We start from the raw sequence: 19,731 nt of genomic DNA, 5'->3' as shown, positions 1-19,731 counted from the left end.
TGAATTCTGGAGTTAAGAAGTTTATGCAGATGCCTTTCCCTTTTGTCTCTAGAGACTTCCACCACCTGACCATACTTGAACATGTCCATCTGCACAGGACACAAGGACCTGCATTTGCCCATTTCAATGCTCTGCTGGTTCAAATCATTATTAGTTGAATCTCTGCTATTTCAGCTGGCAATAGCAACACACAAGCTCTATATACATTACAGTAACTATGATTAAAACTATATTATATACTTGAAATTTGCTGAGTAGACTTTTAAAGTGTTCCCAACCCAAAAAAATTAAGTGATGGCTGAGTGCCAGTAGCTCACACCTGCAATCCCAACTACTTCGGAGGCTGAGATCTGAGGATCACAGTTTGAAGCCATCCCAGGTAGACAAGTCCATGAGACTTTTATCTTCAATAAACTACTCAGAAAAAGAACAGAAGTAGAGCTGTGGCTCAGGTGATAGAGGATTAGCTTTGAACATAAAAGCTCAGGGACAGCACCTAAGCCCTGAGTTCAAGCCCCAGGACTAGCACATACTGACATAAAAAAATTAAGGGAAGTAATACATATACTAATAAGTTTTATTAACTATTCTTCAATGAATGCATAAATCAGAACATCATCTTGCACACCATGAATGTATCCAGTTTTTTATTTGCTATTTATTCTTCAAATAACTAATGTAATTTTTTAAAGAGACTAAACCAAAATCTATAGACTCAAGGAAGCAATTGAAACAGAATAATTCAGCAAAGTTACTGAAACAAAAAAACACAGACATAAAGCCTCAGACATATTAAAGCAAGTAGTCAAAATAGGTGAGAAGAGAGATGACCCAGTACAGAATGTGAAAACATTTTTAAAGTGAGCCAAGGAAATGAAAAGATTTAGCATGAAACAGACAGAACCCACATGAATAAAACTGTCTTTGCCACATTTTTCACAGAAACATAACCTAGTTGTAGTATCATGGCTCCTTAGATTAATCTGACTGACCCTAATAGGGTATGTTGAGCTTGTTTGTGTTTGTGCTTGGAACCAGACAAACTGGTTCATAAAAACTTACTCTATGGTAACGACAATAACCAGGTTCTGGCACATGAGTGGATCAACAACACAAAGGAACAAGCTAGAAAATATATAACAGCCCAAATTTACACAGCAATTAAGATTTTAAGGGAGTAGAAAACCAGAAGAACAATGTTCAGGAAGTAATGCACCCACTACCTGATGAATGTAACTGAAACCCCTCTGTACATGACCCCAACAATAAAATAAAATTTAAAAAAGAGAAAAGGAAAAGGTTATTTTGTAAATGGTATTGGGATAACTGAGTAGCCATTTGGGGGAAAAAGCTGGCTCTCTGCTTCACAGAATATCCAAAATGATTTCCAGATGAATAAAAAAAAGTCACATTAAAAAATAAAGCCATAGATTACCAGAAAATAAAAGAAAATCCACTTACTCAACTACAGAAAGAATCATGTCACTATAAAAAAAAAGAAGAAAAAAAACATAGGAAAAATACTTTGTAGTTCACATCACAGAGGGCTAATTTTCTCCCAGAGAAAATCATTTACACATCAGTTTAAAATAAAAAGATTTTAGCTAGCCGGGTGGCTCACACCTGTAATTCTAGCTACTCAGGAGGCTAAGATCTGAGGATCAAGGTTCAAAGCCAGCTTGGGCACTAAAAACACTGTGAGACTCATCTCCAATAAACCACCAGAAAACTGGAAGTGGCACTGTGGCTCAAGGGGGAGGGCAGTAGCCTTGAGCTGAGTCAACGCCCAGGCCCAGGCCCACAGATCAAGCCCCACAACTGACAAAAAAAAAAAGATTAAAAAAAACATACAAAAATCTAGATGCAAGCAGTTCAGCAGAAGACCAGAAAATGCAATATGAGCCTTACTTTCAGTTATTTGAGAGGATGAGGTAGGGAAGGTACAAGTTCCAGGTCAGTTTAGGCAAGATCCTATACCCACTGTTTTTTTTTTTGGTTTTTGTTGTTTTGTTTTGTTTTTTAGCAGTCCTGGAGCTTGAGCTCAGGGCCTGAGCACTGTCCTTGGGTTTTCTCAAGGCTAGAGCTCTACTATTTGAGACACAGAAACATTCCTGGCTTTTTCTTTATATGTGATACCAAGGAATTGAACCTGGGTGTTCATGCTTGCAAGGCAGGCACTATACCACTAGGCCAAACTCCCCGCCCCACCGATTGTCTTCAAAAAAAAAAGAAAGAAAGAAAAAAGACAAGACAAGCTCGTTGGCTCAAGCATGTAATCCTAGCTATTCAGGAGGCTGAGATCTGAGGATCATGGTTCAAAGACAGCCTGGTGAGATTCGTATCTCCAATAACCTCCCAGAAAACAGGAACTGGCACTGTGGCACAAAGGGTAAGGGGGTAGCCTTGAACTCAAGAGCTCAGGGGCTGTGCTGAGGCTCTGAGTTCAAGGCCCATGACTCCCCCCCCCCAAAAAAGGCAACAGTTCAGAAAAACATATAGTATAATATGGGAAATGCAAATTCAGAGATGGTACAGTAATTTATTTTTACCAGTTCTGGGCAGCAGAGCATTGTCCTTGGGCTTTTTCAAGGCTAGAGTTCTACCACTTGAGCGTCAGCACCATTTCCAGCTGTTTTCTATGTATGTGGTATCGAGGAATTGAACTTGGGTCTTCCTGCATGCTAGGCAAGGACTCTACCACTAGGCAAAACTCCCAGCCCAAGGTACAGTATGTTTTAAACACAACAGCACTTTGTTGGTGAAGTTGTGGAGTAAATGGCATTGTGATATATTGATTATGGAGTGTAAACTTTTATAAGATCAATAACGGGCCATTTGTCATTATCGACATGTTAGGAGCATAACTCTTTTAACCTAGCAATTTCATTCCTAGAAATTCATCTTTTGGTTTTTGTTGGTATTGGGTTTTAAAGCCTGGTACTTACCAGAGAGGCACTCTACCGCTTGAGCCACACACCTCCTACAAAGTCATATTAGGGTTACACGTGGGAAATAACTCATAGACAATAATATTCTCTGTAATAGCAAAAGACTAAGAAAATGACTGAAGTATTTGTTAGCATATCCTATAAATGATGACATACTTATTCAATGGAATAATAGACACTAAGAAGAGTACGTAGTTGTAGACAAAAAGATCGCCAAGATGTAATGTTCAATTCAAAAACCACAGAACATGCTGGTATGTTGATGCATGTAATCTAAGCTACTAATCTACGTTAGAATTGTCTAGGCAAAAATACAAAACCCTATCTGAGGGGGAAAAAAAAAATCTAAGAAAAGCAAAAAGAAAAAAAAGAAAAAGGATAGGGTTTGAGATGGATCAAATGATAGTGTCTGTTTAGCAAGTGAGGATCAAAACTTGAAGCCAATCCAGGCAGAAAAGTCCACAAGATTTTATCTGCAGAACCCACAAAAAGCAAAATTGGAGGTATGGCTCAAGTGGCAGCATGCCAAATGAACAAGCAAACCAGTCTAATGCTGCAATAAATCCTGGTACTAACAAAGAAGCAAGAGAGGGAGGATAGAAAGAAGAAAGGTGGACTGAGACCAACTACCCCATGTTTTCACTCATTTATGGAAGCTAGGGAAAGACAGAAAAGAGAAAAGGGACCAGTGAAAACGGAGAGTGATTATAATTGAAGTACACTCCATGCACGTATGAAACTATCACAACAAAATCTATTGTTTTGTGCAATTAATACATAGGTTAGGCAGGGTGCCAGGGGCTCAGACTTGTATTCTCAGCTATTCAGGAGGATGAGATCTGAAGATCACAATTTGAAGCCAGCCTAGGCACCAAAGTCTGTGAGACTCTTCTCTCACTACAAGAGCTGGAAGTGGGGCTGTAGCTCAAGTGGTAGGTCACTAGCCTTGAGCAGAAGCTTTAGGGATAGCACCCAGGCACTGAGTTCAAGGCCCAGGACCGGCACCAAAAGTAAAATTATATTTTATATATACAATTTTATTAGCATAGATACTAACATGTATAATATAATTAATATATATGCTAATAAAATTGCCAAATTCGCAGATGAGTTACACATTGCCTTTACCAAATGACAAGTGTTCTTCATTTACTGACCTTTCCTATAATGAAAACCAGCTCATAAGTGGTTTTTAACTTTAAAACAAAAATCTAAAAGAAAAAAAATTGTATTTACTCTGTTCGTTAAGAAGCAAGACAAAATGTTAACAGTGATTGAACAAGAAATTGCATTTGAAAATTCATGCTATCGATTAACATTGTTTTTTAAGTGTTGGCTGAGCTGATTATGTGGGTTTTGCTCTGTTGTATTATATGGTGCACAAAAGCTTTTTAATGTGATGCAATCCTAGTTGTCTACTTTTGCTTTTGTTGCCTGTGTTTTTGGAAGCATATACTAAAGGCCATTGCCCAGATCAATGCTGTGGAAATTTTCCCCGGCAGTTAGTAGTTTTACAATTTCGGGTTTTTACATCTATTTTGATCTGTAAATCTAATAGTGTGATTCCCCCAGCTTTGTTCTTTTGGTTCAAGATTTGAAGTTTTTTCTGGTTTCATACAATGTTTTTATTGCCAGCCATGGGGCTTGAACTCGGGAACTGAGCACTATCCTTAAGCTTTCTTATGGCTAGAGTTCTACCATTTGAGCCACAACACCACTTCTAGCCTTTTCTGTGTATGTGGTATTGAAGAATTGAACCCAGGGTTTTATCCATTCTAGGCAAGCTCTCTACCACTAAACCACAAATTTCCATACAAATATTAAGGATTTTTTTCCTATTCTTTAAAATATATCATGGAAACTTTCACAGGGTCTACGTTAAATCTGGAGATTATTTTTGGGAACATGACCATTTTTTAACAACATTGATTCTTCCATTCCACAACATGAAAGGTCTTTTCACTTATTTGTATCTTCTTTTCTTACTTTCACCAATATTTTATAGTTTCATTGTACAAATATTTCACATCCTTGGTTAAATAACTTTTAAGCATTTTATTCCATTGTAAATGGTACTGTTTTCTTCCCTGATTTTGGATAAAATTCGTATAAATAGAAATAATACAGATGGGCTAGCAATGTGGCTTATTGGTAGAGTGCTTGCCTAGCATGCATGAAGCATGGGCTCAATTCCTCAGTACCACATACACAGCAAAAGCTGAAGTGGTGCTGTGAGTCAACTGGTAGAATGCTAGTCTTGAGAAAGCTCAAGAACAGTGCCCAGGTCCTGAGTTCAAGCCCAAGGATTGGCAAACAACAACAACAATGGAAGGAAGGAAGGGAGGAAGGAAAGGAGGGAGAGAGAGGGGATAAAAAAGAAAATCCAAAATCTTGTCAAAACAAAAGAAAGACACAAATGAAAAATTGTTAACATGGTTTTCCTTTTGAATCCTTTAACACTGCTTCTTTTTCTTTCTTTTCTTTTTTTTTTTTCCTGGATCCTCTGAGGCCAGTTTATGGCAATCTGATTCTGTTTTTCCCCTTCAGTGGGAAAGCTTCTTTGGGAGTTTTTAAGAATCTTTATCCCATAATTATGCTGAAATTTCATAAATTTTAAGCAGAAATGAGTGTTTCTACATTGTGTTGTCATTCTGTGTACCTTCAGTCTATAAACGTGTACTTTTTTTTGACCTGGGAAAATATTGGATTATTTTTTGGCCTGTTTTGGTCTGGTTTTTTTTTTTGGTCTGTTTTGATTGCTTTTTGTCTTATTTTCCTCTATCAAGTGTTTATTCCTCTCTTTCATGCCCCGGCTGTATTTTTGTTTGTTTGTTTTGTTCGTTTGTTTTTGCCAGTCCTGGGCCTTGAGCTCAGGGACTAGGCACTGTCCTTGGACTTTCTCAAGGCTAGAACTCTACCATTTGAGCCACAGCACCACTTCTGGCTTTTTTCTATGTATATGGTACCCAGGAATGAAACCCAGGCCCTCATTCATGCTAGGCAAGTGCTCTACCACTAGGCCAAACTCCTGGTCCTGTCCCTGATCACAAATAATTTTGTGATCAAAATTATTTTCCCCTGCACACATTGAATTTTAAGTTTTCTTTCTGAGATTATTTTATCATTATCATTTATTTCTTACACTTAGCTCCCATAGATCAACTTTTTCTTTCTGTTTCTATTGTGGGTTATTTTGAGCTTATGAATTTTTTTATTTTTCTCATTGTTATTATAAAGGTGATATGTAATAGTTACATAAGTCAGATAATGAGTACATTTCTTTTTGGACAATGTCAACCCTTCCCTTGCATACTCCCTAGTATTTCCTTCTCATTTCCAAGCTTATAATTTTTTTAAATACATAAATTCTTATCTTAACATTTAGTTCAGGTTGGAGAGCTGTATCATAGTTTTGCCTCCTTTTCTATGAAGTTTTATTGTGAGTACACTTTTTAATTAGAATATTTTTATCTCTTTTGTACTCTTTGTACTTATAAAACAAACGGGATGGTATACGCTTATAATTCCAGCATTCAAAAGATTGTAGCAGGCTGGGAGTTTGGCCTAGTGGTAGAGTGCTTGCCTAGCAGGCACGAAGACCCGGGTTCAATTCCTCAGTACCACATACATAGAAAAAAGCTGCAAGTGGTGCTGACGCTCAAATGGTAGACCTCTAGCCTTGAGAAAGTCCAAGGACAGTGCTCAGGCCCTGAGCTCAAGCCCAGGACTGGCAAAAAAAAAAAAGATTGTAGCAAAATAGTCATAAGTTCTAGGGCAACCTAGGCTATTTTACTGGACTTGGTCTCAAAAAAAGAAAGAAAGAAAAGGACTGATCATTGTAAACTGAACACGGCATTTTTCTGTGCACAGCCTTATGCAACTGATGTCTAGCACATATTTTGATTACATCGCAAGGCAATTTGACCAGGCTCCCGGCTCAGCTCACAAGGCTGAGATCTAAGAAAGGATCACACATGGAAGCCAACCTGGGCAAGAAAGGCGATTCTTATTTTCAATTGACTACTAAAAAGCTAAAAGTAGATCTGTGGCTCAAGTGGTAGAACACTAACCTTGAACAAAATAACTCAGCAACAGTGCCCTGCCCAGCCCCTGAACTCAAGCCTCAGGACCAGCATACACACACACACACACACACACACACACACACACACACACACACACACACACACACACACACACACACACACAATGGGACATAGACCATCTAGGTTTATGTAAGTACACTCTGGATATTTGGAAAAGGATGAAATCACCTAAGCACACATTTTCACTATGCATCCCCATTATTAAGTGACTCATGAATATACTTCAACCAATGACAAAGTAAAGACTTTACTGGATCCTGGTTCATAGAACTATAAAAAATGTTAAGATTGAGATTACTGAGGAGATAAAAGGAGTCACTGAGCAAGATAATCCAGGTCGTTACTAATTGGAGACATGAAAATGCTACTGTGGTTTTCATTTTTACTTATTTATTTTCCCTAAGAAATGCAAACTGAAATGTGTATCAACGTCCAAGGTATCCTCAGTCTAAACCTAGACAAGGGTCAGTGTTGGGGTTTAGAGGAAGCGAGAGGGAAGCTGGGCTATGGATAAAAAAAAAAAAGTGATGGCAAAGTTCTCTCTACCATTTTCCAATGTTTAAAACACATATATCAAAAAGCCTTTTACAAGTAGGATCCTTGTTAATATGGAGTAATTGAAGTACCCTGGTCCTTTTATTCTTTAAACTGAATCTTTATGTTTTCTTACATTTAAAACAAATATATGGGGCTGGGAGTTTGCTTGCCTAGCCTGCATAAAGACTCAGGTTCAATTCGTTGGTACGATATACATAGAAAAGAACCAGAAGTTGTGTTATGGCTCAAGTAGTAGAGCTCTGGTTTTGAGAGAGCACAAGGACAGTACTCAGGCCCTGAATTCAAGGCCTAGAACTGGTAAAACAAAAAAATATATATGAGAGGTCAGGAGCATGGCCTAGTGGTGGAGTGCTTGCTTAGCATGTATAAAGCCCTGGATTTGATTCCTCAGTACCACATACACAGAAAAAGCCAGAAGTGGCACTATGGCTCAAGTGATAGACTGCTATCCTTGAGGAAAACCCAAGAACAGAGTTCAGCCCTGAGTCCAAGCTCCAAGACTGGAAAAAAAGAAAAAGAAAACATATCTCTGAATAAAGAAGAACTTTGAAACCATAAAGCAACACAAGTAACCCAAAAGGAAAATACTGATCAGTTTGATTGCATCAGATTAGAATTTCTGTTGTCCCAAAACCACCATAAATAAAGTCAGGTTAAATGAAAAACTGAACTAAACATTTGCAGTGAATATTTGAAGGATTACTCCATTATTTCCTAATCCAAACACCAAACTTTATTTTAGTTCTATTTTTAGAGGTACAACATTTAAACATCTAAACATCTAAATGTTTAGTTCTATCTATCTGTCTGTCTGTCTGTCTGTATTTTTTTCTGCCAGTCCTGAGGCTTGAACTAAGGGTCTGGGCACTATCCTTGAGCTTTCTCAAGGCTAGTGCTCTACGACTTGAGCCATAGCAACAATTCTGGTTTTCTCTGTGTATGGGGTATCAAGGAACTGAACCCAGGGCTTTGAGCATGCGAGGCAAGTAGTCTACCACTAGGCCATGCTCCTGGCCCCTCAGGAAGTGAGCCAAGGAAATATTTTTATGTATCAAATTATTATAGATTATGCCCAATTTTCAATACCAGATTTCTGAAAGCATCTTATATTTATCATTAGTCTTCAACATGGTCCTATCCTAAACAGATTTAATAATGCAGTAAAAGATTTTTATTCAGAATTATTCACTTTTCACATTATTCACCAGGAAAATGTCTTTAGGCTTAAATAGTATGTATTTGTTTTAGTAAACTTTTGAAAAACACTTGAGTGGTGTGAGAAAATGGTCAGAACATCAATGAATATAAGAATGATGCAAAGCTATATAGAGAAAGAGCCTACACTGAATATAAAATGCTTCTAAGAAATATGGTACTGTGTTACCAGTGGTTATATCTGGTTGTTGGTTTATGTGTATTTAAGTCCTCTGTATATCTTCCAGCTGCTACGCCCCTCTCTTCCCGTGGACATCAGAAAAGGGGAGAGGAAGAATTTCTCACACAGGATCTTCCATGAATATGTTGAGACACTGTTTGTCCCTCATGATCTGAATTGAAGCAGGCTGTATGTGGCCATCTGAAGGGACTTGTGAAGTCAACAGTGAGTATGATGAGACAAGCTTTACCATCACTGTCGAAAGTTATCAGCTTCCATGGCTATCTGTGAGTAGTCAGGGCACTGAAGGAGTCAGAGCAGTCCAGAACTGGCACACTCCTACTCTGTTAAATCCAGTGTAAGGGGCTAATATAACCCCCACTTTGAGGCCTTGCACACAGCTCTGAATGTAGAGGAGTAAATGGTATGTCGTGGCCTTACTGCTCTTCAAACATGAACAGGCCAATCCTACCTTTGTGGCTGTAGTTTTTTTGGTTTGTTTTTGTTTTGTTAGTTGTGGGGCTTGATCTCTGGGCCTGGGCATTGTCCCTGAGCTCTTCAGCTCAAGACTACCTACCTTTGAAACTCATCACCACTTCCGGGTTTCTAGTGGTTAATTGTAGATAAGAGTCTCTTGGTATGTAATGTCAGGCTGGCTCTGAACCATGATCCTCAGATCTCAGCATCCTGACTAGATAGGATTAGAGGCATGAGCAGTGTGTGGCTGTGTATTTTATCTTTGTGACTGTGTATTTACTTACTTATCAATAAGGTGAGCTTTTCTTTTTAATTTGAGTCTTATTCTTCCTTTAAGACTATAATAAAGCTCTCTCCATCAGGTGCCTTCTTATCTCACACATAGATGGCATAATCTTTCAGAAATGGTTATTTTGTAGATAATCCTGTGTAGTTTTCTGAGCCTCTGTGGATGTACATTATATTAAAAGTGCTGACTTAGAGAAACTCCATTGCTCATAGGTTTCATGGCTTTGGAGGTTCTGGGAAGGCAGTTATTTGAGGATTCCAACTGCTGTCCTCTGGATTTTCTGAGCAGCTTCTGTACTCAGTAGTAGCTGATTGGCTATTAACAAAGTTATGTGGACTGCTTGCACCAGTCATCTGGAAAAACACAGCTCTTGAGGGCTTCTTTCTCAGTCTATGAGGAAGTAAATGAGAGAAAAATATAGAAAGTAAAGAGCAATCAGTTGGATACCCAACTAGAGGTAATTACAACTTTAACTTGAGTCCTATTATATTATGAATGTATAAAGTGATCACTATTCTTTGATAATGCAATAACTATAGATGTATCAGATATGGAGGAGGGGGCATGGCCCTCTGGGGAAATTTCCAGTTTCTATTTGGTACCAAAGGAGAGAAAGTGTCCAAATATGTGGCATGTATCAATCAAATAAAACCCATGATACCTAAGTACGAAATGATGATTCTATTAATGCAAGTGCTACCAGCTTAACTGACAAAGAAGTTGCTTCATATAGGAAGACAAGGATTCAGAAGTAGTTCTGTGTAAATTGTCAGATATTTGAGTGTTTTATCTGTTCGATTCTCACTGTGTAGTAGTTTTGCTCATTTTTTCTGAGTATAATGGGAACTCTAAGAAGCAGGTTACTAAAAGTCAAACATGTCAGTTGACAGGCTTTATATCAAAGTCTGTGCTTTTCTCTAGCCATGTTGAAAGTATTGAAAGAAACTGGTACCAAATAGAAAAATGTTCTACTATTAAAACAAAAATGAGAAGAGTATATTATGGAGCATAATAATGATGGACTAATAACTCTATTCATTTTGGTGTTAGGTCAAATGTAATCAGACACAATATATTTTATTTTCTTGTTGGGGGTACCAGGGTTTAAACTTATTTTGCTGTCTTGCCTACAGCTAGTACTCCCATTAAGTCACAGTTCTACCCTATTTGCTGGTTATTTTAGAGATGGAATCTAGTGGACTTTTCTTCTCAGAGTAGCCTCAAACCTAGATCCTTCAACCTCCTAAGTAACTAGCATGAGATTCTTTCATCTAGCTTAAATTTTCAACTTTTACTTGATAGCATATCTGTTTGCTGACTGCATCTATTGAGTCCAGAGACCTTGGTTCTTTTGTCACTAAGTAGTAAGAATGTTAAGCATATTTAATTAATTCCTCATGTATCAATTCTAAAGTGTATTCCATGTCTAAATTAAAAGAACCAACAGAAAATATAGGCTAAATTTCTAGGATATGCAGCCTAGTAGCAAAGCCAAAGAGAGCCCAGAAATCACTTCTGCCCTTTCTTTGAACTAACTCTCCTGGGTTTTCATCCCTCTGTGAACACTTAAACTCAAAGTAAGTATTTATATCTAAGGCCAAACCTAAATACATCCAATTCCAATTAATGGAATTAGTGATCTTACATTTATTTGAAGAAATGAAATTGGAAAAACTTAATATAAACTATGCAAACTAGAGACCTGGAGTATAATTGCATCTCAGTTAGAGCAGGGAGGAAAACTCACAGTCTACTAATGGTACTATAGGCCAGACATGGTGGCTCAGCTACTCTGGAGACTGAGATCTGAGGATCGCAGTCCAAAGCCAGCTGGGGATGAAATTTGTGAGACTCATATCTCCAATTGACCACCAGAAAAATCAGAAATGGCGCTGTGACTCAAGGGGGAGTGTGGTAGCCTTGAGCTGAAGAGCTCAGGGACAATGGCCAGGCTGAGAGTTCATGCCCCATGACCATCCAAAATAATGATGATGATGATGATGATGATGATGATGATGATGATGATGATGATGGTGTTATAGCCTTTCCTTTGAGTATTTAGGAAAGTAATACAAGATGTTTCTGGTAATATAATTTTAAAATCCTGTGTTCAGCTGGACTCCAGAGGTTAATGCCTATCATCCTACCTACACTAGACTCCTAAGTGTGTCATTTGTCGTCATTCCTGACAGACAAAACAGTATCCAGCACATGAAGCTCATTCCAGTTCCTCCAGCAGTCAGGTACCATAGAGAAGGTCAACTCTGGATGCTGTATTTGGTTGCTTTGGGCTCCCATAGCCAAGTACAATACACAAAGTGGCCTGAACAACAGACATTTTTTTTTTTAGAGTTTTCAAGCCTGGTGGCTGAAAATACAACCCTGAGAAAGGCCTGGATCATGAAGTCCAGGCTCTTACATTCTTAGCACACTTAGCTCTTAAGAATGTTCAGGGAGGGCTGGGAATTTGGCCTAGTGGTTAAAGTGCTTGCCTAGCATGCATGAAGACCCGGGTTCGATTCCTCGGTACCACATACATAGAAAAAAGCCAGAAGTGGTGCTGAGGCTCAAGTGGTAGAGCTCTAGCCTTGAGAAAGTCCAAGGACAGTGCTCAGGCCCTGAGCTCAAGCCCAGGACTGGCAAAAAAAAAAAAAAGAATGTTCAGGGATACTCACGACTATGTGGTTTGTGTCTCCAAAAGCAACAGAGTCAAAATACTAGATGAATAGACCTGAGAGTCTTCATCAATTCAGGTTCTGAATGACCTCTGCCACAGCAAGCTGCACTGAAGAAAAATTCAAGTCATGTCTCATCTTCTGATTTGCAATAATTATGTGAATAAATACCTTTTATGCCAGTGACAGAGTCAATTTAGAACTTTTTAACTGTTTCATTGCCTTCTTTTTCTCTTCTCATGTTGGTACTCATACTCATACTAGGCCTTCTCACGTTTTTGGCTTGTCACTGAAGTAAGTCAGGAAATGCTTTTAGCTTGAAGAAATGATTTCTTTACTATATTTGTCTCTATCAAAGATAACTCAAAAGTGGGCCAGGACTTTGGCCTAGTGGTAGAGTGCTTGCCTAGCATGCATGAAGACCTGGGTTCCATTACTCAGTACCACATATATACAAAAAAGCCAGAAGTGGTGCTGAGGCTCAAGTTGTAGAGCTCTAGTCTTGAGAAAGTCAAAGAACAGTGCTCAGGCCCTGAGCTCAATCCCAGAACTGGCAAAACACACACACACACACACATACACAACACACACAAAAAAAACCACAAAAAACTCAAAATATGTCTAGAGTAATTAAATGATGATAATTCTTATATATTCCAACAGATGGACTCACAGCTTGCATATGTCATAATTTTGCTTTTGAATATGTTTGAATACTCATCAGGAATTGTACATAATAAAGGTAAGACTATATGAGTATTTCCATCTTATACCTATTACTTTCTCATTTATAGATAAAATACTTTTCTTTTAGCAGCTTGGGAATGTGGCCTAGTGGTAGAGTGCTGGCCTAGCATGCATGAAGCCTTGGGTTCAGTTTCTTGGTACAACATAAACAGAAGAGGCCAGAAATAACTCTGTGACTCAAGTGATAGAGTGCTAGCCTTGAGAAAAAGAAGCTGAAGGATAGTTCACAGACACAGACCCTGAGTTCAAGTCTGAGGACTGGCAAAAATAAAAGGAAAAAGTATTTTTGTTTGAGTATATTTCATTATTGGATCATTCATTTACTCCAAGATATCCTTTTACTCTGCTATAGAGGTTTCTGATGACATGACTGTGAACCTTTTGCTATAATGGTTCATCAGTTACAAGTCCTCGACTATTTAATATTTGCCAAGTCTTAATTATTTGAAAAGACATTTTTAAATTTTTCTATGAGTGGTTACACATAATAGCTACAGACATTGGCACAAAGTTTGAGAATTGCTTCTATCTCTTACCGCAATATGTTAGAGTCTTCCCTGATTCATCTGTAATATTCAAGTTCAAGGGTCTATTAGTATGATCACATAATTCACCAAAGTGTGGAGAACCAGTCAACTTATGTCACAGAAGTAAGTGGAATAAGACGGTTCTATATTAAGCATTTATGCATGTATGTTTGTATGTCTTTGTTATTAAGTATAAATTTAGGCCTCAAACTCTTGGGCTCAAGGCTGTTGTTCTAACTACTTCAGTCATACCTCCACTTCTGGCTTTTTTGTTGTTGTTGCTGTTAATTACAAATAAAAATGTCTAGGGCTGTGAGTTTGGCCCAGTGGTAGAGTGCTTGCCTAGCATGCACGAAGACCTGGGTTTGATTATTTGGTACCACATACACAGAAAAGCCAGGAGTGGTACTGTGGCTCAGGTGACAGAGTGCTAGCCTTGAGGAAAAAGATCAAGGACAGTGCTCAAGCCCTGAGTTCAAGCTCCAAGACTGGCAAAAAAAAATTTTTTTAAAGTCTGGAATTTGTCTGCCTGGGCTGGCTTTTTTTTTTCTTTTTTTTCTTTTTTTCTTTTTTTTTTGGCCAGTCCTGTGGCTTGAACTCAGGGCCTGAGCAGTGTCCTTGGGCTTTTTTTTTTTTCTCAAGGCTAGTGGTTTGACACTTGAGCTAAAGCACCACTTCCAGCTTTTTTCTATGGAAAATCGAACCTGGATCTTTGTGCATGCTAGGCAAGCACTCTACCACTAGGCCAAATTCCAGCTCCCCTTTTTTTTTCTGTATATGTGGTTTTTGTTTTCTGTGTAGGTAGTTCCAAGGAATAAAACCCCAGGGCTTCCCCCATTTGAGGCAAGCACACTACTACCAAGCCACACCCCTGGCCCTCAAACCACAATCTTGAGATTGCAGCTATCCAGAAGGCTGAGGATTGAGGATCACAGTTCAAAGCCAGACTGGGCACAAAAGCTTGTGAGATTCTTATCTCCAATTAACTACCAGACAACCTGAAGTAGCACTGTGGCTCAAGTGGCAAAGCACTATCCTTCAGCCTAAGAGCTCAAGGACAGCGTCCAGGCCTAGAGTTCAAGCTCCATGATGAATTAAAAACAAAAACAAAAACAAAACAAAAAAAGATAAAACCCCATAACATTTCAGTAGCCTGGAGTATAGGTTTTCCATGCAAAGTGGCTTGAGCATTAAAAGAATTTCCAGCAGATTAAAAGAGTAGATCATGCATACAGAAATACCTTGCTTCCAAACTGACTTACTATTGTTAAGTGACTGACCACTGAGCTCAATCTTCCCAAATCTCACTTCATCTTCTTTAAGAATGAAGAATGGGAGGTAGGGGTTTGGCCTAGCAGTAGAATGGGTGCCTGGCATTTACGAAGACCCGGGTTCAATTCCCCAGTACCACATACATAGCAAAAAGCTGGAAGTGGTGGTGTGGTTCAAGTGGTGGAGCGCTAGCCTTGAGAAAAAAGTCCAAGGACAGTGCTCAGGCCCTGAGTTCAAGCACCAGGACTGGCAAAAAAAAGAATGAGGAGTGCTACAGACAGCACGAGGCACTGTGAGAATGTCCAGAAGCTGGCTCAAAGTACGTTATTCAAAGAATGCAGTTTCCTTCTACTTATCTTCTTTCCATGCAAGAGGTTTTTTCCATTAGGTAACATGTTAATGTGGAAGATTTTTAAGTAGGAAAGTAATGTTTACTTTAGAGTCAAATTAAAGCTTAAAATACAGGTCTGGTAGGTCCATCAAGGATGGATTCAGTGAGTGAATGTGTGAGATGGAAATGACTGGAAAATTGTTTAACACGGTAATTCCAAGATACATTTTAAGCTATGCTTGTGCAGATATATTTACAAATAGAATTTTTTGAGGCTAGCATTGGAACTATTTGGTTGGACCAACAAGATGGGTGAACATTATGCAATTACAAAATAAATTTATTTTACCTTAATTTAAATTTAATTATTGATTTATTTCTTCCTCTGTCCCTGACTGAATATTTGGACTGGCCTGAAAACATTCCTGTTGTTGATGACATTGCTATTATTACAGCTCAAACTATACCCCAAGCACTTATAATTTCAAAACATAGCATTGAAACTGTTGTAATTAAAATAACTGAGCCCATATGGATCATCCAAACCCTGTCCTGATAGAAAGCTGACCCGCTTTTCCTTTCTTCCACCTGGAGTTTTCCTGGCCTTTTTACTACCTTCTAACTCACACTTTGACCTGTCTACTGACATGGTCAGGGAGGTTGAGGTAAGCCTGAAGTACTAGGTTTTTCTCAGATTTTCAGTTCTCATCTGACAAGCTGCACTTTGTGAATCCAGTGGCTATATGAAGCTTGCTCTCCATCTCTGTGTACTTGAATGGGTCTTTCATAGCTACCTCCCCTCCTTTCTATTAAGAATGCTTAGTCAGGCGAGATGACTCATACCTGTAATCCTAGCTCCTCAGGAGGCTGAGTTCTAAGGATCACAGTTCAAAGCCAGCCCAGGCACTAAAGAATGTGAGACTCTTATCTCCAATTGACCACCGGAAAATAGGAAGTGGCTTTGTGGCTCAATGAGCTGAAAAGTTCAGGGACAGGGCCCAGGCTTAGAGTTCAAGGCCCAGGACCGACAAAAAAAAAAAAAAAAAAAAAAAAAAGTCTTAAGAGACATTTGAGAACACGGCCTTAGATGACCTTTGTGTTGTTTTTCATTTGTATTTTATTGTTGGGGTGATGTTTAGAGGGATTACAGTTGCATTCATCAGATAGTGGGTCCATTACTTCTTGAACACTACTGCCCCTTCTAATGATTTTTCTCCCAGTTTCCCTCTCCCCACCTCCTCCCAATCATTTTGGTTTGTCCTTCACTATTTCAAATAAAAAAATAAATATATGTGCAATATATCAGGTACCAAAGTCAGATATAGTGACAACATGAGATTAAATCATAAAGAGGAGGAGGAGGAAGAAGAACTGGAGAGAGAGAGACAGAGAGAGAGAGAGAGAAAGAGAGAGAGGAGAGAGAGAGAAAGAGAGAGAGAGAGAGAGAGAGAGAGAGAGAGAGGAGAGAGAGATAGAGAGATAGAGAGAGAGAGAGAGAGAGAGAGAGAGAGAGAGAGAGAGAGCGAGAGAGCGAAATAACCTCACACAATAGGTTGAAAGGAACAAACACAAAAATCAATCTATTGTTTCCATATCCTGGGGTTCATTTCACTTATCCTTGCCCTGTATGGCCATATCCATATAGGTATTCATCTATTGTGATCTTCGGCTTGGAGAATCATGGATGTGTACTACTTACTGCAAATGAGGGAAACCATGGAGCCCATGTTTCTTTGGGTCTGGCTTACTTCACTTAATATGATTTTATATTAGTTTTTTCTCTCTAGTGGCCTGTGGGAAGCATTCTGTATATTTACCCACTCCAAAGTTATACAGCCTTCCTAAGTGACCCACCTCCTCCTCATCAGCTATTTCCTATCCTCTCAGCCAAATCACCTTTGCTCCTGTTTCTAGACAGAAGTCTGAATTCGTGTTCCAAATGGTACAGATTTGTGTTGCAGTTCATTAAAGTCTCTTTCCTCATTCTCAACGTAGAGAGGAACTCTCTTTACAATATCTTCATCGGTAGCTCTCTATTAGAGCACAAATTCTCTAACTCTTGCACCCTCATCCCCAACTTTTGCTTTGTGCACTACACCTTGTATATATCCAACTCTTCCTTTTTAGGAGACCTTCAAAAACAAAGTTGATTCATCATTTTTCCTAGAGTAAAATGTATTTTAAATATACGTAGTTATACTATTTTTTTCCTTAAAAATATTTTTCCAGTTTGAAAAATATGATACTTTATATAGGAATCCTTCAATCTATGATCTAAAATCTGTAAAAAAAATATTGTTGTTCTTTAGGTAATATGAAGAAAAGCTTTGCTTGTTCCAGTGAAGGCTTCCCTAAAAACCAAGAAATAATGAAGTTGTTTCTTTCCTTGGAAAACTTGGTAAGTCCGGCTCATAGCTGTCCCAACCCTTCACATTCCCTTTAAATCCACATGTGTACCCATGGCTCTTGTACTCCATTGCTTTCAGACTCGCAAAGGTTGAAATTCTATGCATGAAGTTGTTTCTATTTTTGCCTACTTGAATCACGCCCAGCCTTTCATTTAGCCATGGAACACCCTGGGTGGTTTCCCTTTGTTGTTTTAAATGATGCCTCCTCTATGGGCTATAACATCCCTTTTTTAATGGTGCTAGTTGATCCTATTGAAACTTGACAGACATAGTCTGTTAGAGAAAAAAAATTACCTGATGTGACCTTGAGAAACAATCTCTTCTTACCATAACAAGTATCATGTTGCAGTTGTCATTTTGGTTAAGGGATAACTTGATCTTTTGATTCAAATAATAGGAAACAACAACAACAAAAAGCATAGTATTAAAATACCCCCAGGGTTAGAGATACAACTCAAGAGCAAACCTAGCATGTACCAGATCTTAGCTTCAGTTTTAAAAACTAAAAGTGATAATTCAAGCATAGAGGCAGATGGCTTTGGTTTTGTTTTTCTTATCCTGAGGCTTGAACTCAGAGCCTGAGAACTGTGCTTGGGCTTTCTCAATACTAGTGCTCTACCACTTGAGCCACAGCACCACTTCTGGCTTTGTCTATATATGTGGTACCAGGGAATCGCACCCAAGTCTTTGTGCATGTTAGGCAAGCACTCTACCAGTAGGCCAAACTCTTGACCCCTGGCTTTGGTTTTGTGCATATTAAACACACAAACTTTCCAACTGGGCATTGGCTCATATCTGTAAGCCTACCTACTCAGGAGGCTAAGATATGAAGATTGTGGATCAAAGCTTGCCAGGGAAGAAAAGCCTGTGAGAATCTCATCTTCAATCAGTCACCAAAAAGATGGAAGTAGAGCTATGGCTCAAGTGGTAGAGCCCGACCCTTGAGTAAAAAAGTTAAAAGATAGTGCCCAGGCACTAGGAACAGAACCCCAAAAAAGTAAAATTAAATAACAATTTAAAATAAATATACATACTTTACAAGGAAATCTTGATGGTTATATGGCAAGTCACTAAGTTCGTAGACTACTTGCTCAAATAGATTTTTATTTTTTTTTCATTTTTTTTTTATTTTTTATTTTTTGCCAGTCCTGGGCTTGAGCTCAGGGCCTGAGCGCTGTTCTTGGATTTTTTTCTCAAGGCTAGAGCTCTACCACTTGAGCCTCAGCACCACTTCCAGCTTTTTTTTTGTATATATATGGTACCAAGGAATCGAACCCGGGTCTTTGTGCATGCTAGGCAAGCACTTTAACCAGTAGGCCAAACTCCCGGCCCTCAAATAGATTTTTATTCTCAGGCTAGAAGAAGAAAGTGGTCTTTAACAGCATTTCCTCTTCACAGATTTCTATGCTTCCCTACCTCCAATTGCTATTACTTCTTTATTTTACTTTTCTCTTTCCCAAAGGAAATCCACTGTTTCTTCCAAACTGGAAATGAGCTTTCTTCAAAGGGGATGCTGAGTGTGTTCACATCTGGAGGACTTGCTCCCAGCTTGGAAATCCTAAACAGTACTTACCGTGGCATCTTCCACTTCAATTTAACTTTGGTAATTATGCTCTGTTTTGTTTTGTGATATGTTAGTAATAAGAAGCATATATGATTTCTTTTAGGATTTGGGGTGTTTTTGATTATCTGTCTGTTTGGGTGTCCTTTGCCATTCCTAAGACTTGGACTCTGGGCCCAGGTGCTGGCCCTCAGCTCCTTTTGCTCAAGGCTAATGGTCTATCACTTTGAGCCACAGCACCACTTCCAGCTTTTTCTGTGATTCAATTGGAGGTAAGAGTCTTGTAGACTTTCCCACCTGAGGTAGCTTTGAACCATAATTCTCAGATCTCAGCCTCCTGAGTAGGTAGGATTACAGATGTGAGATACTGGCACTCAGGATTTGTTTTTGCCAGTCCTGGGGCTTGAACTCAGGGCCTGGGCACTGTCATTAGGCTAGAACTCTACCACTTGAACCA

General features: G+C 38.8%; 1 protein-coding gene across 1 annotated transcript in view; it reads left to right on the top strand.

The window, feature by feature from the left end:
- Positions 1-10,004: 10,004 nt before the first annotated feature.
- The window catches only part of LOC150054821 (cation channel sperm-associated auxiliary subunit beta-like), a 68,335-nt gene continuing 58,608 nt past the window's right edge, over positions 10,005-19,731 (top strand). The window contains exons 1-4 of the mRNA XM_090344712.1: positions 10,005-10,210; positions 13,092-13,170; positions 17,615-17,703; positions 19,176-19,316. Coding sequence (XP_090200838.1) covers positions 13,092-13,170; positions 17,615-17,703; positions 19,176-19,316 — 309 coding nt within the window. The 5' untranslated portion in view covers positions 10,005-10,210. The remainder of the gene's footprint in view (positions 10,211-13,091; positions 13,171-17,614; positions 17,704-19,175; positions 19,317-19,731) is intronic.

The sequence above is a fragment of the Megascapheus bottae genome, chromosome 14 (assembly GCF_031878675.1).
Source record: "Megascapheus bottae isolate mThoBot1 chromosome 14, mThoBot2.hap1, whole genome shotgun sequence".
NCBI lineage: Eukaryota > Metazoa > Chordata > Mammalia > Rodentia > Geomyidae > Megascapheus > Megascapheus bottae.
This window is presented reverse-complemented; position numbering and strand designations above follow the sequence as displayed.